Below are 27,031 nucleotides of genomic sequence, written 5' to 3' on the forward strand. Positions count from 1 at the left end.
ATACCTGCCCGAGAGAAATGAAAGTCCATACCAACACTAGAGCAAGAACCTCCACAGCCACACTGTCAACAGTGGACACACCTGGGAACTGCTGTGCGTCCCAGAGTCCAGAAAGACTGGACAGATAAAGCAGGGCACACACCGTGGGGCCCTTGTCAACAGCAGAATGGCTGACACAGCAGCGACATCCATCGTTGCTCAGCAGCTGTGAGCCTGAGCGTGGGGCCCGACCTGGTGTGGGCCCTGGCTGGGGGCCCCGGGACCACAGCCCTTGCTCACCTGCTCACTCGGCCAACCGGACGGTGTGTCCCCTCCACAGCCGGCCGTGTGCAGGCCCTGGGCCACAACGGCCACCCAGGACCACAGGCTTGTCCTGCAAAGCGCAGCCCAGGGACTTCAGACACTGAGGCCTGAGGAGGAGACCCTCTGGGCGGGTGGGGCCCAAACTAACTGTGTCTGAGCCAAGCTGCCCAAAGCGGGCAAGAGGGCAAGTCTGCACCCGCCACCAGGCGGTGCCTGAATGCCTGACGTCCCGGGGTGGGGGGGAAGGTGGGGGGAGGCCGGCCAGGGTCTCTGTCTGCACCCCCTCACCCCACCTCCCACCCTGCCTGCAGTGCGAGTGTGTGAGGTATATGTGTGTGCAGTGTGTGTGAACGGCGTGTGCGTGATGTGTGTGTGAGGCATATGCATTCATATGTGAGGTGTGTGCATGGCTGGATGTGGGTGTGTGTCTGTGACAGGTTGGGGACGCGCTGCAGGCTCTGACGGGCACGCGCGGGCGGGTTCCGGCGGCTGCAGACCGGGGCGCCCCCTCCCCCAGCCTGCGTCTCCCGGGCAACAGCAGCCTCGGTCTGGGGCCAGGCCCCTCCCCCGCCCCGCCCCAGCGAAGAAGCGTCTGGAACCGCATCCTTCCTTCGCATCCTTGTCCTGCCGCCGCATCCTGCGCAGCTGCCCCTTGGAGACGCCTGTGAGCCTTTTCCGTTTCTTGTGGAGCAGGGTCTGGGGGTGGGGGTGTGGAGCCAAGTGTGTGCAGGGGTGTGCAAGTGCGTGGCGCAGGTATGCGTGGTTCGTGTGGGGGGGGAGTATGATGTGTGTGCAGGGGTCGCAGGTATACTGTGTGTGCATGGATGTGCGAGGTGCGTGTGCGCAGATACATTAAGTGTGAGTGTGCGAGGTGTATGTGCGGGGTGGAGGGGGCACTGCGGCGGACCCGCTAGCAGCTGGCCGAGCAGGGGTCCTCCACTTAGGGGCCCGGCTGACCCCAGGGCAGGTTGTTGTCAGGCTTCCGGGAGGATCCGGGAGCCCCCCGAGGGGGAGGCAGGTCCCTGCCTGGACTTTCGGAAGGGCCGTGTGTGCCCGGCACAGACCCGACGTGCTGCCGGATTCCTCAGTAGAGGGGGGCACCTTGGACCGCTGGGACATCAGCTCTCCCCACCGCTTGGTGACTGCAGCCCCCTCCCCGCCAGCCAGCTCCACCTCTGCGGGTCTGAGAGAGCCAGTGGGAGCCGGCGTCCGGAGGTGCGGATGGGGGCGCCGGTTCCAGGGCCCGTTCAGCTTGGTCTGGGGTGGGGGGCGCAGGAGGGGCTTCGGACCCACCGGGGCACAGAGAAGAGCCTCCAGCAGCGGCACGGGGTGGCGGTGGTGAGGCAGGCTGCGGGCAGGCGGGCGGCGTTCAAGAAGCCGAGGGGCAGTTCTCTGAACCACCTGCCGCAGGCTCGGGGGCCACAGGTGGCGGCTACTTGGGACGCCGAAGCCCGGTGCAGACCGGCTCCGCTCCCCGCCCCGCCTCGCCCGGGCCTCGGGCTGGACTGGCGCCCGCAGACCCCAGCCCTTGAATGGGCGGCCGAGCCCACCACCCGCCTGCAGGCCAGCGGACGGGAGAGCACCTGGGCCGGGGCCGCGGCGGGCAGGGGGCTCCGCGGGGCTCCAGCAGAGCGCGCAGCCCCACGCTCCGCTGGCACACGCGCGCCCCGTGCGCACAGGACTCTCGTGCCCGCGCGGTGCGCACCGGCGCGCGCCTCCGGGTGACGCAGCATCCCAGAGTGGCGCATGTGAGCGAGTCTGTGACGCGGCCTGCAGCCGAGCTGCCTGGGGGCTGGCAGCTCCGGGTCTGTGCGCTCCCACCCACCCACCCGTCGGAGCGCGATCCCGGCCTCTCTGCTCATCCTGTGCCGGCTCCCCACGTCTCACAGAGGAGACGCGCACTGCAGAGAGCGGGGAGCAGCTGATCCACTGCAGAAAGCGCAGTGACACCGCAAGGTGGAGGGAGGGGGCGGGTGGGAGCGGAGGGAAGACCCCTCCCGCTCCCCGGACAGACACCTCTGTCTGTCGTGTGAACGCGCCCAGCCAGCCCGCCCAGAGGGTCCACGTGATTCCGCCTGGGAAAGGAATGCTGGGGACCCGGCCTTCCCACGTGCCGCCCAGCCCTACCCCAGCATTCTGCCTGGGACCAGGCGCAGAGGTACATGGGTCCCCAAAGCTTCTTTTCTTCGTGAAGACGTGTCGTGGCCTGCCTGTCTCTGTTGCCGTGGAAACGCCAGATGATGTAACATGACGTCACGCTGATCAAAGGAGTTGGGGCTTAACGTTTGGCTGAAAGGGAACCCTGGGGCGTATCTCCCCTGGGGAGGGGCCTCCGGTGGGGCGAGGGGGAGACCTCGGCCATCCCCTGCCCAGAGGGCGAGGCCACCAACCTGAGATCGGCGGTCTGCAGGCATCCGGGTGCACCTCTGCCGTTCCGCGCAGCGTTCCTCAACCGCGCGCTGGGTGTGAGAGTGGCGAGGCATCTACTTCGTGCAGGCCCACAGTCCGGCCCCTCTGGATTCTGTCCTTCCCGCCCCTGCCACGCTCCCCTCAAGCCCTGGGCGCCCTGTCCTCACCTCGCACCTCCCTCCCCCGCCGGCCCCGGTTGTCCCCCCGCCCCTCTCGGGGCTTCTCATCTCTTCGCACTGGGTGCTCCTTGGCCGTCTCTGCTTCCTGGAGCGTGGATGTCACATAAGTGCTGTCCTGGTGGAGAATGACGGACGGATGACCCGCCCCCCTGCGGCAGGTGCCCAGGTGCTCGCACGTCATCCGCAGGCCAGCCCCGGCCAGACCTCGACGCACATCAAGAAGAGTACCCACCCGCTGCCTTGGGTGAATGGCAGTGGGGGCGCTTTGCTGGTCTGTACCGCCCAGGCGAGGCGCTCAGGGAAGGGCCCCGTTTCAAGACCCTAAGAAAATCCTCCTCTTCGGGCGCCTGGGGAGTCCACGGCTGGGCGACCCCTTTCCCAGCCCAGGCCGGGGGCTTCCCGCCCACCCCACAGTGGCCGCCCGAGCCTCCCTGTCCAGCGCCTCCCACTCGCCACCCTGCAGGTCTGTCTGTCTCTGCCGCCAGCAGGGGCTTCGCCTCTTCATTCCCGCCGGTCCGCCAGCACGGGAGCCCACAGCAAGGCCCGCACCGCGGAGTGAGAGCCGACGCCTGCGCCCGGGGGCACTGGCGCTGGTAGTGCGGTTACCTGTTACCCGAGAAGGGCCTCGCAGGACACAAGTGTGGGCGTTCCGAGGCTGAGCAGTCTTTGTGGGATGCGCCCCCACAGTGGTGGGAGGGGGCCACATTCAGAGTTCAGGGTGGACAGCGGCCCTTGGTTGTACCCTTTACCCCCACTCGGTCCTCGCGAGGAGGGGACAGCCAGCCATCAGTCCATGCTTTACGGGAGGGCGGGGGCCCAGTCCTAGATGAGGGCGCAGTGTGGGCGCCTCTGTGGCTGGCCCGCTGTCCCCGGGTTTTGTTTGTTTTTAACTTTTTCTGTTGTAAAATACAACGAACTCAGAAGAGGACGTGAAACAAAGGTGCAGCCTAATGTTCCTAAGTGAGCCCCAGGCATCCAGCATCCCGGCGAAGACAGGAAACCCCGCCGGCCCCAAAGGGCCCCTGGGGCTCTGCTGAGCCCAGAGCGGGCTGAGCGCGGAGGGTTCCTGAACAGGGCGGTGGTTTGCTTATTTCTGACCTTCCTAGTGCTTGGCTTCTTTTGGCCAAAGCTCTCCTGTGATTCAGGGCTGTTCCTGCCGGTTGCACGGTTCCTTCCCTTCACTCCATCGCAGGGATGAACGCTCTGTTTACGGGGTGCCCCGCGCAGAGCCAGCACCCTTGGCAGAGCACCGCCTCGGGGTTCAGGGCCCTCTGAAATCCTCCTTTGTCCGTTTTTCTCTTGGGCTGCCTGTGTTTCTTGACCACGTTGAGATGCTGTCTGTACTTTAGATGTCTGAGGCTTACTGGCTTCCTTGGGCTGCTGTGACAAGTCACCACAGCCTTCACTCACGCTTTCACAGCTCTGGAGGCGGATGTCAAGGTGTTGGCGGGGCGGAGCTCCCTCCCAGGCTCCAGGGGAGGCGACCCGGATCCCCGTCTCATCCAGCCCCCCAGGAGCCCCAGGGGTCTCTTGGCTTGTGGCCACCTCCCTCCAATAGCTGCCTCCATCTTCACATGGCCTCCTCCCTGTGTGTCTGTGTGCAGATTTTCCCCTGCTTATAAGGACACCAGTCACTGGATCAGGGTCCACCCTAATCCAGTATGAGCTCATCTGAACTTGATTAGATCTGCAGAGACCCTATTTCCAAAATCAGGTCACGTTCACATGTGCCCAAAGTAAGGACTTGGACTCATCCTGCCGTTGGACGAACAAGCCTTTGCCCTTTTGAGGAGCTGCAGATATCTGCTCCTAGCCCCAGTTTCGGTCTCTAGCCCTTGAAGGCTGTGTTCTGACCGGCAGAAGCTCACTGTAGTTAATTCACGGTGTTAGTTTCAGGTGTACAGCACAGTGCTTCGGTTAGACACACACGTCTATTCTTGTTTGGATTCTTTTCCATTATAGGTTATTACAAGACACTGAGTCGAGTTCCCTGTGCTATACAGTAGGTCCTTGTTGTCTGCATGCGTGCATGCTCAGTCACTTCAGTTCTGCCCTACCCTTTGAGACCCTATGGACTTAGCCTACCAGGCTCCTCTGTCCGTGGGATTCTCCAGGCCAGAATACTGGAGTGGGTTGCCGTGCCCTCCTCTGGGGGCATCTTCCCAACCCAGGGATCCAACCCACGTCTCATGCATCCTTGCAAACGGGTTCTTTACCACTGAGTCACCAGGGCAGCCCCCTTGTCGTTTACCTAGTCTATGTATCAGTTCAGTGCAGTCGCTCAGTCACGTCTGACTCTTGGTGACCCCATGGACAGCAGCACACCAGGCTTCCATGTCCATCACCAACTCCTGGAGCTTGCTCAATCTCATGTCCATTGAGTTGGTGATGCCATCCAACCATCTCATCCTCTTTCATCACCTACTCCTGCCACCTTCAATCTTTCCCAGCATCAGGGTATTTTCCAATGAGTCAATTCTATGCATCAGGTGGCCAAAGTTTATAGATAGTAGTGTATATGTTGGAGAAGGCAATGGCAGCCCACTCCAGCACTCTTGCCTGGAAAATCCCATGGATGGAGGAGCCTGGTAGGCTGCAGTCCATGGGGTCGCTAAGAGTCGGACACGACTGAGCGACTTCACTTTCACTTTTCACTTTCATGCACTGGAGAAGGAAATGGCAACCCACTCCAGTGTTCTTGCCTTGAGAATCCCAGGGACTGGGGAGCCTGGTGGGCTGCTGTCTATGGGGTCGCACAGAGTCGGACACGACTGAAGCGACTTGGCAGCAGTGTATATGTTAATCCCAAATCCTAATGTATCTCCCCCTACCCCTGCTATAAGCAAGTTTGGTAACTCTAAGTTTGTTATAAGCAGCTCTTAATCTTCAGTTCAGTTCAGTCGTGTCCAGCTCTTTGCAACCCCATGGACTGCAGCACGCCAGGCCTCCCTGTCCATCACCAACTCCCAGAGTTACTCAGACTCATGGCCATCGAGTTGGTGATGCCATCCAGCCATCTCATCCTCTGCTTTTAATTCCAATGCAGTTCTATTATCGATACTTCCTTTTGTGGTTAGTGCTTATTTCTGACACTGGAGGACTTTCCCTCCCTAAGACCAGGCAAGTATTCTGAATTATCTCCATGATGCTTTTCCATCTTGGCTTTTCCACCTGGAGTAGACTTTTCTGTGGTTGCAAGGTGGGGATTGGGTCCACTGTTTGCCACACGGATGCTGTGTATTGAAAGGTGGCTGTGCCCTTGCTTTGCAGGGACACCTCCTGACCCGTTGTGTGGGGTGTGTTCTCGGGCCTTCATGTACCATGCAGCGACACCACACGGCTGTGTGATGAGCTGGGCGCCTGGCAGACCAGACCCCCTTGGTCTTTCCCAAGCTGTCATGAGTGTCTTTGTCCCTCTACCTTCCGTATAAAATCACAAAGCTTGTCGAATTCACACACACACAAAATTTCATCTTGGGCTTTTGATTCGGATTTATTGACTCTGTACACTTTGGGGGGAAATGACATTTTTAAACATGGAACCTTCCAAAATCCATGACCATGTCCTTCCCATTTAAGGAGTTCAGGAGTTATTTGGTCCTAGTCATAATGTGTTGATGAAGGTTTCCTCTGTTTTTCCACAGGGAAGTCCTTCTAATGCCTTCTTAGACCTACTCCTGAACATCTGATTATTTCCAATATTTAATGGAATCTTTCAATAAGTTATATTCTAATTTTTTTGTCACTGATTCATAAAAACAGAATTGATTTCTGAATATCTTAAACTCATCAACTCTGCTTAACTCACTTTTAATCCGTGTAACTTTCCTGCAGATTCTTTTGGATTTTCTACGCACACAAGATGCTTTCTCTGTGACTAACGAGAGTATTACCTAATCTCCTCCAGGCCTTGTACCTCTTCTTTCTTTTTCCTACCCTACTGTTTGGATAGGACCTCTACTACCATGATTTATACAACTGATAATGAAGGGCCTTGTATCTCCCTCCCAATTTTTGTTTATTTTGTTTTTGGCTGCTTAGTTTCCTGACTTAGTTTGCTGAACTCCTGCATGGAAGCATGGCATCTTAACCACTGGACCCAACCAGTGGTCTAGAGAAGTCCCCAACCCAATTTTAAAAGCAGAGCTTTCTCTGATCACATTCAATAAGGTGTGCTGTAGAGTTTTTGTGGATAATCTTGATCAGATTAAGGAAGTTTTCTTCTCCCTACTGCTGCTGCTAAGTCGCTTCAGTCATGTCTGACTCTGTGCAATCCCATAGACGGCAGCCCACCAGGCTCCCCAGTCCCTGGGATTCTCCAGGCAAGAACACTGGAGTGGGTTGCCATTTCCTTCTCCAATGCATGAAAGTGAAAAGTGAAAGAGAAGTCTCTCAGTCGTGTCCAACTCTTAGTGACCCCATGGACTGCAGCCCACCAGGCTCCTCCGTCCATGAGATTTTCCAGGCAAGAGTACTAGAGTGGAGTGCCATTGCCTTCTCTGTTTCTTCTCCCGGTAGTGTGCTAATAGACTTTTTTCCACACTGCTTGTGGGATCTTAGGGATCTTAGTTCCTGACCAGGGATTTAACCCAGGTCCTCAGCAGTGAGAGCACAAAGTGCTAACCACTGGACCACAGGGGATTCGAAGAGGGTTTAAAATAGTAAATGTTGAATCTTATCAAATACATTTTCAGCTACTACTGAAATTGATCAGATGAATTTTCCTTTTTATTCTGTTCACGTGGTGAAACTACTGATTGCTTTTCAGATGCTAAATTCCAAAACACACCCAGCCTTCGTGTGTCTCACTAGGTCCCCTGTGCTCGCATTTTACCTGGGGCCTTGTACCTGGCATCGGCGGGTGGCACAGCCTTCTCCTCTCTCATGCCCTTCCCAAATGCTGAGACCAAGGTTGTTGGCCTCACAAGCTGGGGTAGGTGCCCTTGCTTCCTCTGGATGAGTTTCATAGGAAATTTGCATTATTTCCTCCTTAAGTGGTTGGAAAAATTCAGAGGTGATGCTCCTTGGGCCTGGAGTTGTTTGTCAGAAGATTTTAACAACAGATTTAATTTTTAATGGACTTGGGACTGTTTCTTTCTCCTTTGATTGACGGAGTATGTTTTGTGTTTCTCTTCTTTCAGTTGGAAGTCACTTGTTGTGTCCTTTTCTCAGTGGTCAGCCTAGAGGTGGAACTGTCTTGACCTCCCCAGGGGAGCTTTGCTCTCCTGTTCTCTCTGCCCACCATTCCTGCTCCTTTTGGGAGTCCCAGCCCCCCAGATGGCCCACTCCCATGCACCCTGTGACTCCCATGCTCCATAAAGCCAGAGCTTGGGTTTATTCACCAGCACCCTCTTTCTGGAGCTCTTCGTTACTTCCTGCATCTCCAGTAGGGTTGCCAGACAAAATATAGGACGCCCAGTTAAATTTGAATTTCAGGTAGACAATGAATAACTTTTTAGTATGTGTGTCCTGTACTACATATTACATGGATATGTTACGAAAAGCAAAAGCATCCACTGCTCATCTGAAATTCAGATCTGACCTGGTGTCCTGTACTTTGATTTGCTACGTCTGGCCTCCCGACTCACCAGGCTTCTGTCTGGGATTGCTTTCTGTTGGTTGCTACTCTTAGAATGTCTCCTGGAGCCGTGAGCCAGTGGAAGACTGAGGTGTGCGTGTCTGGGCAGTCACCAGTCAGAGGCATTATCACCTGCATGGCTGTGGGGCTCAGAGGGAGTCAGGTGGGCAGGAAGGGACGACAATCTTGTGGCCGGACTCACCCGGTTTGTCCTGAGGAGGTTGGCCTGGTTGCCCACGGCCTGTCCCAGCTCTGGTGTGAGGAGCATCAGGGCTAACCTGGGCCCTCTGGACAGGGCTAACCTGTCCAGCTGATGTGGGCATCTGTTGGGTGGCCAGTGACTCTGTGTATGCCTCTGGACAGGACAAGGAGTGCCATCCACCATGGTGAAGCTGAACTGCAGCTTCTCCGGGAAGACAGGCTCTGGGGATGGGGGTACCATGGACAGCGTCCCTCTGATCAGCCCCCTGGACGTCAGCCAGCTCCAGCCATCGTTTGCTGACCAGGTGAGGGGCCCTTCCCAGCCTGCCCTTGAAACAAAGGATGGTGGGCCAGGCAGCTTTACGAATGGCCTCCTCCAAGACAGTGCGTCCAGCAGAGGAAGGGCCAGGCTGAGCCCGCCATGTGACCCAGTCAGCTCCTCCAGCACCCTGAACCACCCTTTCCTTGGAGGGGCTCTTTCCATGGTCTGGCCAGGTCCTGGGCTGCCTCAGCCTCAGCAGACTTCCAGCATCTCTTTGGCCTCAGCTGGTAGCCACCAGAGCCCCGCCACTAGCACTCACACCGCAGGCCCGCTGACCTCTGGCCCCCTCCTCCCAGCCCTCCTAGTTCAGGGCCCCCTGCATCGTCCCTTCCCACAGGTGGTCATTAAGACGCAGACGGAATACCAGCTGTCCTCCGGGGACCTGTCGACAAAGTTCTCCGACCTGGAGGGCCAGAAGCTGAGCGGCGGCCCGGAGGACGTGCGCAGCAGGGTAAGCACCCGGCCTGTCCCTGGGGGTCAGGGTGGGGGGCGGGGGCAGACAGGCACTGCCAGCTGTGGGCACCCAGACTCGGGGCTGGGTGGGTGGGCCGGGGCTCCTTGGTTAGCGTCCTGCTCTCAGGAGTTGGACAGGGAACCACCCCATCAGAGGTGGGGTCAGTCCTGGGCAGCACCAGGTTCCTGCCAGGGAGGCCACTGCCGTAAAGCCGGGGGGAGCCACTGCCCTCAGCGGAGCTCCTGCCCTGAGACGTGCTGCCTGCTCCTGCCCTGGACCATCCCCGGTGGGTCATCTGTGTCTCTTCCTCCGTGACTCCCGGGTTTCCCACATACGATGCAGAGTCACTTTTCCTGCTGTGTATCTGGCAAATGTGTTTTCCCTTCCATTTCTAGCTCTTTATTACTGACAGCTTTTATACTCTGTTGTTCAGTCACTAAGTCGTGTCTGACTCTTCGAGACCCGGAGGACTGGAGCCCGCCTGGCTCCTCTGTCCTCTACCATCTCCTGGCGTTCGCTCAGACTCATGAGTGATCTCTGGAGCCTTTCATGTTTCAGTGACAGATCTGCCCCTCCTTGTCCTCCTCTCTGAGAGGTCACTGCCCATCCCCGCCCCCAGCCCAGCCTCACCCTCCCCTCTCCCTCCGACCTGTCCACCCCCAGATGCCCACGGGCCGGATGATCGCCTTCACCATGGCGCTCATGGGCTGCCTCCTGATCATGTACAAGGCCATCTGGTACGACCAGTTCAGCTGCCCAGACGGCTTCCTGCTTCGGGTAAGGCCGGCGCGCTGGGCACCGGGGCTAGGAAGGGCTGTGGAGCCCCATGCCAGGGAGGGTCCCATGGGGAGTCCAGGGGAAGGACTGGCCTCCCCACCGCTGCCCTGAGTACCCACCCCCTGCCAACAAGAGGGCAACGGGTGTTCCTAGCTCTTTGGGAACATCACCTCCCAGGAACAGTCAAGTTTTACCTTTAGAAAAATTCAAAGAAAAGGTGTTTTAGCCAGAAGTTTTCTCTCCCTGTAATCCAAAACAGTGAAGCCTAAGGAAGGAGGTGGCGGTGGTGAGAGTTTTCCCTGCGCTTGGCAAGGGGCTCCCCTTCCTCCTTTTCCTCTCTCAGCTTTCCTCATAAGGAAATGACTTTTTTTAAAAAATCATTTTCAGTGTGTTTTTTCTGAGACTCTTTAAGTTTTCAGCAGTTAAATCCTTCTCCTTTCCCCGTGGTTTCCAAGATGAAAATGCACCCCACAGTGGCCACCAATCCTCACTATACGTCCAGGGGTTCACCAGGCTGCTAACGCCCCGCACTCGCTGGGACACCCTGGGGACCCGCAGGATGCGGGCAGGACAGCCACCCGCCTTCTGTGGGGCGCTGGCTCTAGGTGGCGCCTTCAGTTCTGAATCGGAGGCCGCCCCTTGGTGACTTGAAGTTAGGGCAGAAATAAATGCATTTAGGGGCCCTGCCTCCAGTATTATCGAACTGCTCAAAAGCAGAAGGTGACCGCCCACCCGCGGGTGGCCCTGGAACATGCCTCCCGCATCCCGGCCGACCTGGCCTCCCGAGACCGGCGGCGCGGCGCTTCCCAACGCCCGCCGCCCCCCACGGCGCCCCGCTGGCGCCCCTGACCCGCCCTTCCCGCAGCACAAGATCTGCACCCCGCTGACCCTGGAGATGTACTACACCGAGCTGGACCCCGAGCACCACCGCAGCCTCCTGGCGGCCATCGGCGCCTACCCGGTGGGCCGCAAGCACGGCACGGAGACCCCCTGGCTGTCCGCGAGCTACCACGCCTTCAAGGAGGGGCCCAGGAAGGCGTCCAGGGCGCAAGCCCGCGCGGCGGCCGCGGCGGCGGTCACCGAGCCCTCCAGGAAGCCCACCGGGAAGCCCTCCGGGAAGCCCCCCGGGGACGCCTCGCTGCAGGAAGAGAAGGAGGCGGCGCAGAAGTTGGCGGGGAGCACGCCGCCTCCAGCCCCGCAGTGAGGGCCTCTGAGTCGCAGCCCCTCCGGGTAGGTGTGCCCCCGGACAGGGACCGGGGCCCCGGGGGACGCCGGCCCAGTCTGCTAGAGGCTTACCCAGGAATGCTCTCCGCCCTGGCGACCCGCGTGCGGGGCTGGGGCCGGGGGCAGGGACAGGGCGCGGGCGGGGTGGGGCGGGGACGCGGGGAGGGGATGTGGGCGGGGCGGGGACAGGGCGCGGGCGGGGCGGGGCGGGGACGGGGGGAGGGGATGTGGGCGGGGCGGGGACAGGGCGTGGGCGGGGCGGGGCGCAGCGTCGGGTGGCCGGGAGGCGGGAGAGCGGAGTTCAGCCTCGCGGTCCACGCCCGCACGTGGGCGATGGGCTGCTCTTGCGCCCGCCCTGCCCGGCGCGCCTTCATCACTCCTCGCTCTGACTCCGCAGCGCCCCACGCCGCCCGCACCTGTGGCCGCCGTCGCCCGAAGCCGCACCCGCTGTGATCCCTGTGATCGTGCCCCTGCTGGCAGTTCCCTCTTGCTGCCGCCCCTCCTGCCCGGCGTGAGCCGTTAGTTCTGTCGCTTTTCTCTGAGTAAAGATTCCACCTGGTTTCCCCTGAGCATCCTCCGTCCTCGGCCTTTTTCCTGCCCCCTCCTTCGCCACCGATTCGGGCGCGCTCCTGCTTCGTGTACCGCACCCCATTTGGGCGCCCTCCCGCCTCGTGTCCCCTTTACCCCGGCTTTTCTTTAGAAAAAAAAAGCTTTAAAGCTCGACTTAAAAACATTTATTAATCTAGTAACCTTTGTATATTCCCTCACTTATTCCACAGTTAGTATGTCATTGTTATTGTTCAGTCGCTAAGTCGTGTCCGACTATGAGCCCAAGAATTGCAGCCCGGCAGGCTTCCCTGTCCATCACCATCTCCTAGAGCTGGCTGAAATTCATGTCCATTGAGTCGGTGATACCATCCAACCATCTCATCTTCCGTCGTCCCCTTCTCCTGCCTTCAATCTTTCCCAGCATCAGGATCTTTTCCAATGAGTCAGCTCTTGAGTCAGGAAGCCAAAGTTCTGGAGTTTCAACTTCAACATCAGTCCTTCCAGTGAATATTCTATTCAGAACTGATTTCCTGTAGGATAGACTGGTTGGATCTCCTTGCAGTCCAAGGGACTCTCAGAGTCTCCAACACCACAGTTCAAAAGCATCAATTCTTTGGTGTTCAGCCTTCTTTATAGTCTTATCCATTTAGTATATTTAATCCCTCTGAACTTTTTAAGACGTTTCCCCAAAGAGACAAACTTCATTAATTAGATTTCCTAAGGATTTCAAACCCCAGGAATCTTCGGAACGTTTTAACAGCCTGCTTCTCAGGACACCGCCTAACACCACAAGGTCAGAATCAGATCTTAAACTGAAATTCCTTCACGTCCTAGAATTAAAACCCAAGGGTGTTGAGATGAAATTTAAACCATTTCAAATTAAAACAATTCACCTGTGCTATATCCTCTTAAGGCCTTCCTGGGTTTTCAGTAGCAAATATCGTGAACTGATGCTTCCCTCACCCCCTTGGGTGCACCTAAGCTGAGAGAGACACAACAGGGCCCCACCCTCCCTGCACATCCTGCAGGCTCCCTCAGCTCAACAGGCTCACTCGAGGGGACAGGCAGCACCCTGCTGGCTCCAGGACACGCTTCCAGGATGGACTCAGGCCAAGAGGGCTGTGGGTTCCGGCCTGCATCAGGGTGTGCGCTGGGACCCGGCTCGGGGTGGCCTGCCGGGCCCCCTGCGGTAGGCCCAGCCCGCAGTGCAGACTCTGCAGTAGAACAAGGCAGCCAGGACCGTCCCCTCCGCCGGCCTCCCCTGCCCCCCACGCTACGATGTGGTAGTGACCCTTCCAGGGTCCCGTGTGCACGTGTGCGCACACTCACATGCACACATACAGTCGTCCCTTGGTTCTTCAGGGATTGGTTCCAGGACCCTAGTGAAGTCTGTGGGCACCAAAATTCAAGGATGCTCAAGTCCTTTATAGAAAATGGTGTAATATTGGCATGTAACCTACACACATCCCCCCGCTTACTTGAAATCATCCCTAGATTACTTATAATACCTAATACCATGTGAATACTATGTAGATAGTTGCCAGCTTGACAAATTCAAGTTTTGCTTTTTGGAACGTTCTAGAAATTTTTTTTTTTTTTGAGTATTTCTGATGGGGAATTGGTTTAATCCTCGGATGCAGAGCCCAAGGGTACACAGTCGCATGTACATAGGCACACGCTCACATGCCAACAGTGTGTGCACACGCACTCCCACCTCCCCCCCAGGCGTCAACAATGCAGCTCCCTACACACACACACACACACACACACACATCCTCCTTCCCCAGCTGGGGCAGAGGGTAGGGGCTGGCAGAGGGTCAGCGCCCTGGGGTGTTGGACGGGGACTCCCCGCAGAACGGCCTCCCAAACCTGCTGGCCAGCGGCCACATCCGCAGGTGGGATATCCCCCCTCGGGTTTCCTGCCACTCACCCTGCAGCCAGGACCATGAGGCAGGGACCTGGGCCAGCAGCAGGAGTTGGCTGCAGCCCTACCCTGGTGGTGTGGAGCTGTGCAGTCTCTGGGGCCAGCCCCCCGAAACTCAGTCTCCTTGTCTGTAAACTAGGACCTGGGCAAGCCTCCTCAAGTTGGGGCGCTGGAGCAGGGTCTGCCTGGGCACATGGGCCACTCGCTCTGGAGCCAGGCTTCCCAAGCCCCTAGGGTCACCCTGCCAGCTCCCAGCTCCAGGGTGCCTTTTGCACCCCGCCCCCAACAAAGGCATCCTGCAGGGGACCCCCCACCCCCGCTGCTGCTTGTCCTCACAGCAGCCCAGTCACCTGTGTGGACCCCCGCAGTGCCAGGCAGCCCAGCTGTCTTCTTGGCCAAGATGTCTCTCAGCTACGGCTGGACCCTGAGACCCGTGGGGACCGTCTAGAAAGGCAGCTTGGGACCTGCCCTCTCTGTCCCAGCTTCACCTGATGCCTCCAGGCCCCACCCAAGTCTCCCCCCTGGGATGGACCTCTGGGGAGAGGACCTGGTTCATGGCCTCGACCCAGTGCCCAGGACACCCAGAGCAGGTGCAGGACAGCCCTCTGCTGACTTCAGGCCGAAGCCCACCTCCCTGTCCCCTTGGGTGAAGATTATGGCAAGGACATCCCTGGTAAGGCTCACCCGACCCACAGGGCAGAGTTCAGCCAGGTGGAGGGTCAGTGGAGGGGCCTAGAAAACCTTGGGGAATATCAGGGGTCCTAAAAGCCCCTGGAGGATCCTATGGGGCCCAGGGACCTGATCACTCAGAGCCCCAGGTCACGACTGCTGAATCCAGGCCTGAGCTGGGATAAGGGGTCACAGGGTGTGGCCGCCTTCCTCTTTTGTCTCATGGGAAACCTCGGGGCCAAGGTGGGGGCCTCGGCAGAGTCTGCGGGGTGCACCCCAGCAGGTGGCATGCCAGACTGGTGACCAGCAGCCTTGTGAGGGGCTCCCAGCACTGGGCAAAGCCTCAGCGCCCCACTGCCTGTCACCTCACTGAGAGCTAGGCCCAGGCCCAGCAGAAGCACTTCCCAGGGCGTCTGCCCACAAAGATCCCTCACCTGCCCAGAGTGGGGGTCGGGGTGCTGTGCTGGGCACTGGGGGTCCTCTCCTCCTGCTTCCACCGTGAAGACTCCACTCCCGGGTGCCCCCCAGCCTCTAGCCACTGGTGCTGGTGGTGAGGCTGGGAGGCCACAGCAGGCAGTGTGACCCTGGGCAGCCCTGGATCCAGGCTGTGGCGAGGTGGGCAGGGGTCCTGGTATCCTGGAGCAGCAGGCCTGGGTCATGCAGCCCTGGAGTGGGGGGCTGTGTAGGAGGTCGACCATCCTGGGGGCCCCCAACACCCTGGAAACCAGGGGCACTCTCGGGGGACCCCTCCTCCAGGTCTAACACCCCCACACCTGATGCTGCCCCACCCCGACAGCGGGATCTGCGCGGGAACGGGGGTGGGGCAGTCAAGCCCCAAGAGCCCCATGGAGCCCCCAGGGCTGGCTACGGCAGGGCCTACCTGCCCCACACACCGTCCAAAAGTGGCTGGGATTTCCCACACGCCTGTGAGAGACCATTCCGTGGAATGGCTTGTTTAAACGTTTTCTCTTTCTTGTTGGACAAATGTGATAATTCATGATGAAAAATCTCAGCCTCTTGAAGTGACAGACTACGCTTCTTTTTGCCTGTCTGCCATGGCTTGGCACTACAGGGTAGGAATGCCGTTGCCATCAGGACCCATAGGGCCAGATAGCTCAGTGAAATTCAGTGGAGAAAAGAGGCTGAAGAATTCAGCCAGAAGGTAAGAAGAAAGAACGACATGGTGAGACCAAGTTTGGTGAACAAGGCCCCCGCACTTTATTTTCAAAGTAGTTTTTATACCTTAAGTTATGCATAGAGGATATGGGGGGGAAGGGTAGAGTCTTGCAGCAAACCAGGCTTTCTTCCTGCAAACTTATCATATGCAAAAGCTTAGGTGATTTGCATCATCTTCTGGCCCGGAGGCCTGTTAACATTTAAGACCTTTTCTTCAGAAAACTTATTTTCTCTAAAGGTGGTTGGTCAGAGCCACCCTCCAAAAAAGCATTAGATAAAGTTGCATTCCTACAGAGCAAAGGTGTGGTGAAGACCTTTGCCAGGGGCGGAGCTCGCTCCCCGCATTCCGGGACCAAGGCCATTCAGCGAGCTCGGGCTCACAGGACGTGCCCCCTCTGGGTAGTATCCATCGCCGCGTCCTGGCCACGCTGCTCCCCCATCAGCCCCGTGCAGGGGCTCCAGGTCCCACGGGCCAGGGAGGGGCTGCGGCGGAGGCTGTCACGGGGCCCCCGAGGTCGGGGCCCTCCTAACCAGCGCCTATGCTCACACTGGCCCTGGCCCAGAGCCTCCTCTTCGGGGCCCTCGCACGCTGGCCAGTCTCCTGTGGGGAACCCTTCTTGTGCCACCCCAGCTCCAGAACCAAGGTGACCCGTGAAGCCTGGAGCCGGCCTCCAGTTCGACAGACCACAGGGGACAATGAGACAGGGAAGCGAGTTCCCGAAAGGGCGGGCGGGTGGGACCAGAGCACGGGCTTGAGTCGGGGGTAGGGAGAGTGCTGCAGGGTCCCTAGGCTGGGCTGGGTTGGGTTGGGTGGGGCCGGGTCCACTCTGGAGGCTTCCTCTAAGGGATGCCAGCAGGCCTGGGAGGGAGGGCGCTGTGGTTCAGGGCGGCTGGGCAGGCCCTTGAGGGGCTGCATTTGCCTGAGACTCTGGGGCTGCCGTCCCGGGCTGCGCTTGATGGACTGCAAGGCTACCCGGTCAGAGTGGCTGTGGAGCCACGATACCACGCGGGGCTTAGCCGAGCCCTCGTCAGCACCGCACCCGGCTGTGGACCACGGGCTCCCAGATGAGGGCAGGAGCATTTGCTCAGCACTGAACTTGGATGCCAGCTGCTCACCTGCAGATCGGTAAACTGAAGCCAGGGCAGAGACCGAGGCCCACTGCACACCTCTGCGGTCCTGCCTTGGTGTGTAGGCACCTCGGGGGCCTGGGCCAGAGTCCCGCTTCCTGGCTGCACGCAAAGCGATGGGGCCTCGCGGTTCAGCCAGGGCCCTCAGGTGCCGCCCTGCCGTCCCCACGCCCAGACCATTCTTCCGGGGAGTAACTGGGTGCACAGAAGAGAAGCCCGCTTCCGGGGGCAGTGGGCTGGGAGACGCCAGCCCTCTGCGGACGCCTCTGCTCCAGAGAGGGCGCAGCGGCCCAAGACACGCCCACTGCCGGCCCCAGGTCCGCAGTGGAGGGGCTGGGGCAGCTGGAGGGGAGTCTGCAGTCAGCTGGGTCTGACCGGGCGGGGCGCACAGTGGACCGTGGGGAGATGCCTGTGTGCGCCCCCCCAGGGCTCAGGGCAGCCCAGGCCGCAGGAACCCCCAGGGGCGGCCGGGTGTCCAGCAAGGGGCCCTGCCTCTGCCCTCAGACCGTCACACGGGGTTCACCCCGACCCCCCCGAGTCTCCTCAGCTGCAGAGTCACAAACTGGCAGAAGCACGGGCCCACCTCCAGGTGGCCCGGGGCCCCCGCGGCCTCCTCCCAGTGAGGGAAGTGCGAATGGGCGAGGCAGCAGGCGTAGCTGGACGCGAACCGCAGGATGGCCTCCTGGAACGCGGCCTCGCCATCGGGGGCGCCCAGGAAGGTCTGCTTGCAGTCACCCAGCAGCACGTACACGAAGTAGAGCTTGTTCTTGGTCTCGCAGCCCATGAGCACCGAGTGCGGCGCCAGCAGCAGGTTGGCCTCCCCAACGCGGCACGCCAGCTCCCGCAGGGTCTTCTTGGAAGACCTTCGGAGCCAGCACAGGGTGTTGACGCTTAAGATCATGAAAAAGGGGCAGAAAAATGCATTGGCGCTGATTACGAGGAACCGCCGAGCTGGCTGGAGCTCCTGGATCCCCAACACCAAGGGTAAGAACACCGAAACCACAGAGAGGAGAATCAGGACGATGGCGAGGATGATCCTGCAGCCCAGGTAACGCAGGCAGGAGCGGGGCGAGCGCACACCATTCAGGATGCCCACGGCTTGCTTGTACAGCTCGGGGTCCTCCAGCACCTCCTTCAGGGGGTCCGGCACGGCCAGCGTGCTGAAGCTGCCCACCTTCCACGAGGGCAGGCTGTCCCTGTTGATGCAGTCCAGGGTCAGCAGGGCCTTCCCACTGTAGAGGGCGGGGGCCGAGCGCAGGGCCGGGGGGTGCGCCAGGTGCTGGCTGGGGGTGCACAGGAGCTGCACCAGCTTCTGGAAGAAGCGGCCGTCCGTGGCCTCCAGGTAGGTCAGGTGGCTGAGATGCAGCGGGACCCGGCAGGGCCGCAGCAGGACGGGGAGGACCGGCTTCCTCTCCAGGCAGGAGCCCACGAGGGACAGGTCGGCCTCCAGGAGGCACCAGCGGCTTTGCACAAAGTCCTCGCTCAGCACCAGCAGCACCTTCTGGCTCTGCTGGATGCAGCCCGCCATGTTCTCCAGCACGTTCCTGCCGGGCGTGAAGTCCCGCTCGTGCAGGCACACCTTCAGCCCCGGGAGCTCGGCCTCCAGGCGGCCAGTGAGCCTGTGGGTCCACACGGCGTCCACGCTGCTGTAGCTCACAAACAGGTGGAACTGATCGCAAGGCCTCAGCGGGGGGATGGGCGGGGCCACGCCTTCCTCCCCGGCGCAGGAACCCATGCGTGCTGCCCCGGGTCTGCCTCTGGTTCCTGAGAAGGAAAGCACCCTTAGGCTGCAGGAGGTGGAGACGGACGGGCTGACTGTGCAGACGGACTATGGTGACCCTCTGCAGAGGTGGAGCCGCAGACACAACCGGCCGCAGTCAGCCCGGGAAGCTGCCAACCACCCAAGCCTGCCAGGGTGCGGTCAGTGACGGCCACCCTTCCCCCTCCCAACGCGGGACCCACCAGAGGAAGTCACAGCCTCCCGGGAGGGCCCTGAGCCCCTCCCACTCTGGGGCCTGCCTTCGGATCTCCACCAAACCCCAGTGACCGGGACCCTGCTCCAGCACACCCTGGGGGTCTGCCCTCTGCGGCGCCCACTCAGGGCCTCTGGGGACATCCACAGGACATCTGGCTCCAAAGGGCTGGGGCTCACGGAGGCCACACCGGCAGTCCCCTGTGGTTCTCGTTTCCCTCCGCATGGGAGGCTGGACGTCTATGCCCTCCCGGACTTCCTGTGCTGAGATGCTAACCCCGTGGTGATGGCCTAAGGAGGTGGGGCTTTGGGGAAGTGACAAGGCCACTGGTGGAGCCCCCAGGCAGGGGTCAGTGTCCTTCTGAAGGAGACTCCATGGAGTTCCTGCTGCCCACACCCACCCTTGCACGAGGACCTGCTGTCGAGGAGCGAGGAGTGGGCCTCAGGGAAACATACCAGAGGCCCGAGGCCTGCAGCCTCCAGCCTCCAGGGCTGTGGGAGGGCGCTGGGCCAGTGCAGTCGCCTCCCGCGGTGCCGGCAGCGCAGCGAGTACACTGGCTGGGTCTTCCCAGCAATGTGCCCCCAGGAGGGGTCACACAGTGCGGGGCCCTGGACTGCTTCTGCTCTGCACGCAGACTCCCACTGAGGCCTCGCCGCGCCTGTCCAGGAGCCAGAGCTGAGCCTGGGCCGCCCTCACGGGTCTGCCTGCTTGTCCCCAAGAGCACCTCTTCCCAGGACCCAGTCCTGCAGGCTTCTTCGCACGCCCGTGGCCCCGTGCGGGTCCCAGCAAGCAGCTCTCAACCCCGCAGGCCCAAGGCAGGCTGTGACCTCACAGCCTCTGGGGCCTCCAGCTTGGACCCCTCCCCACTGCGGGATCAGGGTGGGGGTCACGAGGGCCAAGACAGCCTGGGAAGCCCCTGTGGTCTAGCCCCCCTGCCCCTGCCACAAGGCCCCTGCATCCCGAGTTGGCTGGGCAGCTGAGAACCAGGGGAGGAGGCGCTGAGGCTCTGAGGGACGCCCTGGGGAAGCCTGGCGCTCAGGACACCATCCCATCTCCTCTAACCTCCAATGGGCAGAAGGCGCTCCCCCGCAGCGTCCAGGCGTCCGGGAGGCAGAGGCTGCCGCTGTGCTTCCTGGGCACCGAGAGCCTCCTATGTGGTGCCCACGCTGCCCGCTCCCCAAGCCTGTCCTCAGAGAAGGCCTGGGAGCAGCCGGGGCGCGTCTGCCCCAGACAGAAGGACTTCTCCAGCCAACGCTTTCTGAGACATCTCTGCTAAATCTGATGAACAGCAGGAAAGCGAAAGAAGGAAGGAAGCAAACTGAGGAAGGAGAGTGTTTCAGGAGAAGTGGCCAGTGCGGCTGCTACTGGGAAAGGGCACCAGCTGGTCCCGGAGGCGGGACGGCCAGGGCTCCCTTGGAATCCACCTGATGGTGGTGCCAGGCGAGCAGGAGGCCCTGGCGGGGCCTGGAGCTCTCTGGAGCCTGGGCCGGGCCTCCCGCTGGAAGCAGCGATGGGAAGGGCAGGGGTACCATTCTCAGGAGGGCAGGCCAGGCTGGGGTCCGGGGGTGGGGAGTGCACACGGTAACTGGGGCTGGCTGCCAGCTCCGAGGGAAGATCCCAGCTGCCGGTGACCCTCCTCAACAGCCGCTCTCCTCCAGGAACCTTCCCCCGGGGGTGGGGACCTGGCGGCCCCAGCCTGCTGAGCCTTCCTGAAACCCTCCCTCCCTTCACCAGTGCTGCCCCGTGACTGGGGAGGGCCACTGTGTCCCTCGGGGCCTCGACCTCTCCCTCCCACCTGGGGAAGCTGGCCCCCAAACGCTCCTTTCTGATCTGGGCCATTGGACACATGTGATCACTTGAAAAAATCCGCTAGGCAGCCTCATACCCGAGGAAGAAATACAAGCTAAATCAAAGTGGTGCTAAGTCACTTCAGTCGTGCCTGCTCTTTGCGACCCCGTGGACTATAGCCCATCAGGTTCTTCTGCCCATGGAATTCTCCAGGCAAGAATACTGGAGTGGGTTGCCATGCTCTTCTTCACGGGATCTTCCCGACTCAGGGATCAAACCCGGGTGTCCCGCATTGCAGGCAGACTCTCCCGTCTGAGCCACCTTTCCACTTAAAAACCTGAGATGTCACATGGGCAGGATAGAGTTAGAGAAAGTCCACTGGTAACCAGAGCACTGAAAACAGGGGAACGGAGCTGCGGCCTCGGGGTTCTCCTGGGAGCCGCAGCAGCAGCTCCGCGTGCCCACGGCCCTGACCACAGATGCTGATTGTGCAGGACGGGATGTTCCTGGCGAGAAGCCCGCGGGGGCGCCCTGGGGGCTTGGCTCTCTCCTGGGACCACAGCCCAGAAGACTCCCGCCCCAGCCAGGCTGAGGTCCTGCTCCGCTCTCAGCACCCTTGACCTGGAGGAACGGGGAGGGAGCCAGCAGGCCGTGCCCCCTGCCGCGTGCTCCCAGCGCTCTCGGACAGGCAAGGCTGCCTCCTCTTCCTCCCCATCAAGCTGGACTAGATGACTTCGGCCAGCTGCTGTCTGAGCCTTTGATCAGGGTCTGGACAGGCACGGGTGCTGCCAGGGGGAGTGGGCCCTGCTGGCCAGCGGGGTCCCCAGGTGGTCTCCTCCCGAGCTCCATTGGCCCCTCACCCGGCAGGCCCCTCCGTCAGCCCCAGGGCTCCAGCCACACCCAGCCTCCATTGCCTCTGCTGGTCACCCTTTCCCTCTTCACCTCCAGATCTCAGGGGAGCCTCTGAGTAAGGTGCCCCTGGAGTCTCACCCCCTCCCCAGCAGCCCCCAGCACAGGCGCTGTGTCTCAGCTCACTGGCCCTGCTCGCCAAGGTCGGAGGTGGACTCAGTGGGCATCCGTGTGTCCAGCCTGCCAAGCAGCAGATGTATTTGGGATGGACGAGAGGGAGGGAGAACCAAGCTCAGGTCAGCTTCCCACAGGACAGGCTCCTCTGCCCTGGGTCAACCGTGTCTGCACCTGGACTATGCCCACCCCCAGGTGCAGCTCCAGGCCCAGGGAAGGCCTCTAGTGCGGCCTGCAGTCCCCACTCCCCTAGCCAGGGCCTGCCCACAACCCCAGGAAGGGTCTAGGTCGGATGGCAGCCTCAGGCGAGGGCAGGTAGAAGGGCCTCTGACCGGGGTTGGAAATGGTGCTGGTGGCCAGCTCTGTGCTCAGCTGTGACTGGCCAGGGGCACAGAGAGCCTTAAGCAGGCCGGGCCCACCGCCCAGAACCCAGACGAAGGGCAGGCCCCCAGCTCCGCACAGCAGGCTGAGGGGTGGGGGAGACATGTGCCCCCCGCAGATGGAACCCTGCCTCCCACTTGCTTGATCTTGAGAGCTCACGCCTGAGCAGCCAGCCACGCACTCAGTTCCTCTGTTTTCAAGGCAACAACAGGATGCTGGCTGGCCCAACTCCCTCACACCATCTGGAACTTCCTGTTGGGCAGCCAGTGGGGGCTCCTTGTGGCAGCAGCTTCCTGCCTTCCTGCCAGTCTGTGTGCTGAGGCGCCTCAGGCAGATGACGGGGCAGGAGCCCACGGGTCAAGGGGGAGACTGAGTGCGATTTTAGAAAAGACAAACCGAGACCTCGCAGGGAGGGCACACGGGGCAGGGCTGTGCCCACAACAGAGCCCGCGAGGGACTCTGGGGCCACGGGGCCAGGGAGAGCCCCCGGTCCTGGGTGTGGTCCTGCTTCCCAGGGTGCTGCACAGGGGTCGGGGAGACGGGAACCTGAGAGCCATAGTCCCAGCTGAGGCCCAGAGAGGCGAGGGTGCTGGTCAGCACGGGGCGTGTCCATGGCTGTTCCCACACCTTCACCTGGTCAGACTGAGGTTCACCCACGGAGGCCCCTGGCCAGGTGAGGTCTCTGCACTCACGGCCCCAGATTTCAAAGGAGCCCTTCCAGATCTGGTGTTTGGGCCTCATCACAAGATGGAGCCCAGCAGGAGACCAGAAGGCCCCAGTGTGACAGGTGTCCCCGGGGGCCCTGGCCCTGGCGGCCCGGCTGCGAGCGGGGCCAGTGAGGTGGAGCCAGCCCTGCACTGCAGGTGTGTGGGCTCCGGGAGCCACAGGTGGGTGTGGGGGGCTCTGTGTATGTGGGAGCCTGTGTGGTGTGGCTGGAGGGGAGGCCACGCCAAGGAGAGGCCTTCCCAGAGCAGGATGAAGGAGGGGGAGGAAGCCGCAGGGCCCAGGGGTCAGGGGAGTTGGGGACCCAGGCTGAGGCCTGAGCTGGGACAGGGCCCCAAAGGGTTGTTCTCCCTGGCTCCCTAGGGCTGCATTCCAGGGCCCAGGTACAGCTGGAAAAATGCCCACAGCTGTTTCTTCAATGAATGAATGAATGAGCCAATGAAGGAGAGCGAGTTTACACCTGTGCTCTGCGCCCTTGCATGAAGAGCTGATTGTTCCAGGTAGAGAACAGCCTCCCCAGGAAGATGCGTGCAAATGGAAGGTGCCCTCCTCCGACTCCCACCCCCACGTCTGCTGGCCAGGCCCTCACCACTGCCGGCAGAGCTAGGGGCTGAGGGAACCAGAGCTGACCTGACCCCCAAGGGCACTACTCCACCACCACCCGTCCCCGCCATCAGCTCGAGCTCCCAGGGGCAAGACCTATGGGGTCCTTCACACCACACGGCCCTCCAGGAGGGCCGAGCACCGCCTCTGAGGCCCGAGGTCCAGGACGACTGGGGTGGGGCCTTGGTGGCCTGTCCCCTAAACCTGTCCGAATTTTCTCTACTTCTCCGTCTCATTCTTTCTACAAACACTGCTACTGCTGCTGCTGCTGCTAAGTTGCTTCAGTCGTGTCCGACTCTGTGCGACCCCATAGACGGCAGCCCACCAGGCTCCCCCGTCCCCGGGATTCTCCAGGCAAGAACACTGGAGTGGGTTGCCATTTCCTTCTCTAATGCATGAAAGTGAAAAGTGAAACTGAAGTCGCTCAGTCGTGTCCGACTCTTCACGACCCCATGGACTGCAGCCTACCAGGCTCCTCCGTCCATGGGATCCTCCAGACAAGAGTACTGGAGTGGGGTGCCATTGCCTTCTCCTCTACAAACACTAAAAACAACCAAACAGTACCTGGGAGACACACCTGGTCGCTTTGTGGGCTCAGGACGGCTGGCCACGCACGGCCTCGCAGAAACAGCCCGGGCCGTGTCCCCGCGCGCCTGCCCAAAGGGGCCGGGGACCGGACGGGGCGGGGCGGGGCTTCGCTTCCTTCCTGAGCATAGGCTCCGCCCCCTCAGCCATATGACCTCGCCCCCGCCCTCCAGCACAAAGGGGCCCGGGCCGGGGAAGGGCGGGGCGGCCCCAGAGCGTAGGCTCCGCCCCCTCGAACATGACCCCGCCCCCTGACGTCGGTTTCTCCGCTGGTTTTAATCAAGTTGAGAAGGAAAGGATGAAAAGGAGCTGAAACCGAGGGGCCTGAGGGCAGCTCCGCGCGTGGTGGGAGCGCTGAGGACGCCGCGAAGCCGGCGGGGGCTTCAAAGGGGCAACTACCCCAGGCGAAGACGGAGGCGGGAGGCCGGGGAGGAGGCGGCGGGGAGGGGAGCAGAGGCCAGGTGTGTAGAGGAGAGGAGAGAAGAGGAGAGGAAGGGGTGGGGAGAGGAGAGGACAGCCAGGGGTCGGGGGAGAGGAGAGGAGAGGCGGGGTGTGCGGAGAGCAGAGGCGGGGTGTGGGGAGAGGACAGGCGGGGTGTGGGGAGAGGAGAGGCGGGTGTGTAAGGAGAGGAGGGGCAGGGTGTGCGGGGAGAGGAGAGGCGGGGTTTGAGGAGAGGAGAGGCGGGTGTGAGAGCGGAGGCGGAGTGTGAGGAGAGACAGTGGTGCGTGGGGGAGCCAGGGGAAGAGGCCTGAGAGGCTGCGCGGAGAGCGGAGGCCGCGGGAGGCCGGGCCGGGGAGGGCGGAGGGGGCAGGAAAGGAGCTGCCGCAGGACCGGCTCCGGCGCCCTCCCCGGGACCTGCCCGGCCTCCCCACGGGGCCCCGCCCGGCCGTGGCGTCTGAGGGCCGTCGCCGGCCCAGGGGCTCCGCTGCGGGACGCTCCAGACGCCTCCCGGGCACCCAGGGGCTCGGAGCCCGGGCCGGGCTCTCGCCGGGGGCGGCAGGGGTGCGCCCCGCCCGCGGACTGGAGGAGCGCGCGCCTCCCCGGTGACCGGGGACGCCCTCGTGTGCGCGACAGAGGCGCCGAGTCCCGGCCCGACCTCGGGGGGCTCCTGCGGGGAGCCGGCGGCATGGCTCTGGCCCTCCCTTGGGAAGCTTGCCGCCAGCCGGCGCCGGCCCTGCTCTCCCGAAGCCAGACGGGCCGGATCGGAGAATCTGGGGCAGGAGGCCCTTGCGGCCAGAGCACCTCTGAGTCGGGGAGCCTGGCTTCCTCTGCCACTGTGGGAACCGAGGACCACAGGGTGGAGCCCTCGCCCTCGGGGTCCGGGGTGCGGAGGGTCCCGGACTTCACGCCCTTCTGCCTCACGCTCCCGGGTCCGAGGGGCAGGACCTGCGTGGACCTCCGCCTGCGGCAGCTCAGCCCGGCCTCCCTCCAGCCTCACACCTGGTGGACGAGGGGGGATGGAAGGGTGGGCAGTGAGCCCCCCGGGGAGAGGCAGCCCTGTGAAGATGCTCCTCAGCAGAGAGCCCTCACTGGGGACATCGGGGAGCCCCTGGGAGGAGCACTGGCCCGCTGCCCAGGGGTCTGGGACCGGGCCTTAACGGGCTGCCTGAGCCCCGCTGTGCCCCTTGTGGGCGGGTGGGGACCCTCAGGGTCCTCGGAGCCCCTCCTGGGGTTGTAGAGGGCGTGGCTGCCTCACGAAGAGGACTGGGACTCGCTGTGCTGGGACCCAGCCCGCCTCACCCTGACAACCTGGGAAGCATTGTCCTTCTCTGGGTCGTGTGCGGCCACAGGCTGCCCAGCCCGGACCTGGCAGGGGGCGACAGGCTCATCTTGGGTGACCGAGGCTCACATGGCAGGGAGTGCCTGGACCCTAGGAGCTCTCAAGCCGGGACATCCCTCAGCTTTGCCTCAGACCCTTTCGGGCCTCGGTTGAGGGTCCTGCCACTGCCCCTGACCCCCCGCAAGTCTCCCCACCCCTCAGATCACAGGGAGCCTTCAATCCTGCCGGGCTCCCTGGCATCCCGGGCTCCTCGCCACCGGCTCCAGGTGGGCCAAGCTCCTCCAGGATTTCACACGTGCCCCAGAGAGGGTCCAGTGACTCAGTGCTGGGCTGAGGGGCACACAGAATGGGACCCCAGCTCAGGCTTGGCCACCAGGGAAGTAAAGAACCCTCTAGTTCCGGTCAAGGCCCAGTCCTCTGCTGGCCCACCTCACAGAGGCCATGCAATAGCCAGGCTCCAGCTGCATGACGCTGCAGGTGTGGGTCAGGTTCGGGGACCAGGGTGGCTGCCCGGAGCCTGTGCCATTCCAGGGGAGGTGCTCCCTCCATGCCCATGAGCTTCCCCCATGATGAGCCCGTCACCCCGACCCATCTGGAGTCTGCTCGGGCAGTCTGGGGGTGCCCGACCCTCGTTCCCTCCTGACTCAAACCCTGGCTTGACAGGCACCCTGCTCCAGGACCTGGTGGTCAGACCCACTGCTAAAGTGTTCACTCAGCTGCTTGGTCTAAATAAACAGGCTTTCGGACCAGGATTAAATTAGATGCTCAGTTATTAGTTATCCTCTATCCTATGTTATTTCCAAACACAGCATCCTCAAACACAATTCATATTACTGGCCTGCTTTGATAGAGAGGTGGAATCCCACTGGCTCCGGTCAGGCCCTCATTGGCCCCCACCCATGGTCTCTGCAGAGCTCCTGGTTGCAGCCCACCCACCCTGCTGGAGGAATCTGTGAGGCGGGAATAGAGAGCTGTCATACCTCCTCTGGTCTGAGCCTCTGATGCTTCATGCCCATCTCTGCCCTGATGTGTTTAGAACAAAACTCAAAGTCTCAGTCCCAGATGTGTTGACCAAGGTCCTCTGTGCCCACAGTGCTCCTGGCCTTGGAGTCTCTGCTCAAAATTCACGCTGGGTTCCTTGACCAGGCCGCCTAAGCGTCCCTCTCCCATGTCAGGCGCCGTCACGGCTGTAGGAGGACGCGTCGGGAATGCCCCGTGTGACTCCTGGGCCCCTCGCTGCTCCTCATTCACTTTGTGTCCCTGGAGAGCCCCAGGCACTGCC

The 27,031-nt window shown here is 61.4% G+C and overlaps 3 protein-coding genes across 3 annotated transcripts in view; 2 read left to right on the forward strand and 1 right to left on the reverse strand.

Annotated features, from left to right (window-relative positions):
- LOC106700651 (uncharacterized) overlaps positions 1-24,243 on the reverse strand; it is a 194,254-nt gene extending 170,011 nt beyond the window's left edge. The window contains exons 1-2 of the mRNA XM_070363442.1: positions 23,962-24,243; positions 16,080-18,657 (exon numbers count right to left, since the gene is read on the reverse strand). Of these exons, the coding sequence (XP_070219543.1) occupies positions 17,402-18,628 (1,227 nt within the window). The 5' untranslated portion in view covers positions 18,629-18,657; positions 23,962-24,243 and the 3' untranslated portion in view covers positions 16,080-17,401. The remainder of the gene's footprint in view (positions 1-16,079; positions 18,658-23,961) is intronic.
- CALY (calcyon neuron specific vesicular protein) lies at positions 8,839-12,889 on the forward strand. Its single transcript, XM_005891441.3, has 5 exons — positions 8,839-8,975; positions 9,330-9,443; positions 10,110-10,223; positions 11,089-11,453; positions 11,845-12,889. The coding sequence occupies exons 1-4, from the start codon at positions 8,853-8,855 to the stop codon at positions 11,425-11,427; spliced, it is 690 nt and encodes a 229-aa protein (XP_005891503.1). The 5' UTR covers positions 8,839-8,852; the 3' UTR covers positions 11,428-11,453; positions 11,845-12,889.
- Positions 22,806-26,904, forward strand: LOC102281685 (collagen alpha-1(I) chain-like). The gene is made up of 6 exons (XM_070363239.1): positions 22,806-22,945; positions 23,363-23,559; positions 24,887-25,604; positions 25,760-25,897; positions 25,951-26,015; positions 26,843-26,904. Exons 1-6 carry the CDS (start codon positions 22,806-22,808, stop codon positions 26,902-26,904), a joined length of 1,320 nt encoding a protein of 439 aa, XP_070219340.1.
- The last annotated feature ends 127 nt before the right edge of the window (positions 26,905-27,031 follow it).

This window comes from Bos mutus, chromosome 26 (assembly GCF_027580195.1).
Source record: "Bos mutus isolate GX-2022 chromosome 26, NWIPB_WYAK_1.1, whole genome shotgun sequence".
Lineage (NCBI taxonomy): Eukaryota > Metazoa > Chordata > Mammalia > Artiodactyla > Bovidae > Bos > Bos mutus.

What these genes read in the sequence shown, in the direction of transcription:
- CALY (XM_005891441.3), top strand. Translation starts at nt 8,853, where the DNA reads ATGGTGAAGCTGAACTGCAGCTTCTCCGGGAAGACAGGCTCTGGGGAT. An exon ending in AGCCATCGTTTGCTGACCAG is followed by an intron (nt 8,976 to 9,329) that starts GTGAGGGGCCCT and finishes CCCTTCCCACAG; the next exon opens with GTGGTCATTAAGACGCAGAC. An exon ending in CGGAGGACGTGCGCAGCAGG is followed by an intron (nt 9,444 to 10,109) that starts GTAAGCACCCGG and finishes GTCCACCCCCAG; the next exon opens with ATGCCCACGGGCCGGATGAT.
- LOC102281685 (XM_070363239.1), top strand. Translation starts at nt 22,806, where the DNA reads ATGGAGCCCAGCAGGAGACCAGAAGGCCCCAGTGTGACAGGTGTCCCC. An exon ending in GTGGGCTCCGGGAGCCACAG is followed by an intron (nt 22,946 to 23,362) that starts GTGGGTGTGGGG and finishes TCTGCTGGCCAG; the next exon opens with GCCCTCACCACTGCCGGCAG. An exon ending in TCAGACCCTTTCGGGCCTCG is followed by an intron (nt 25,898 to 25,950) that starts GTTGAGGGTCCT and finishes CCCACCCCTCAG; the next exon opens with ATCACAGGGAGCCTTCAATC.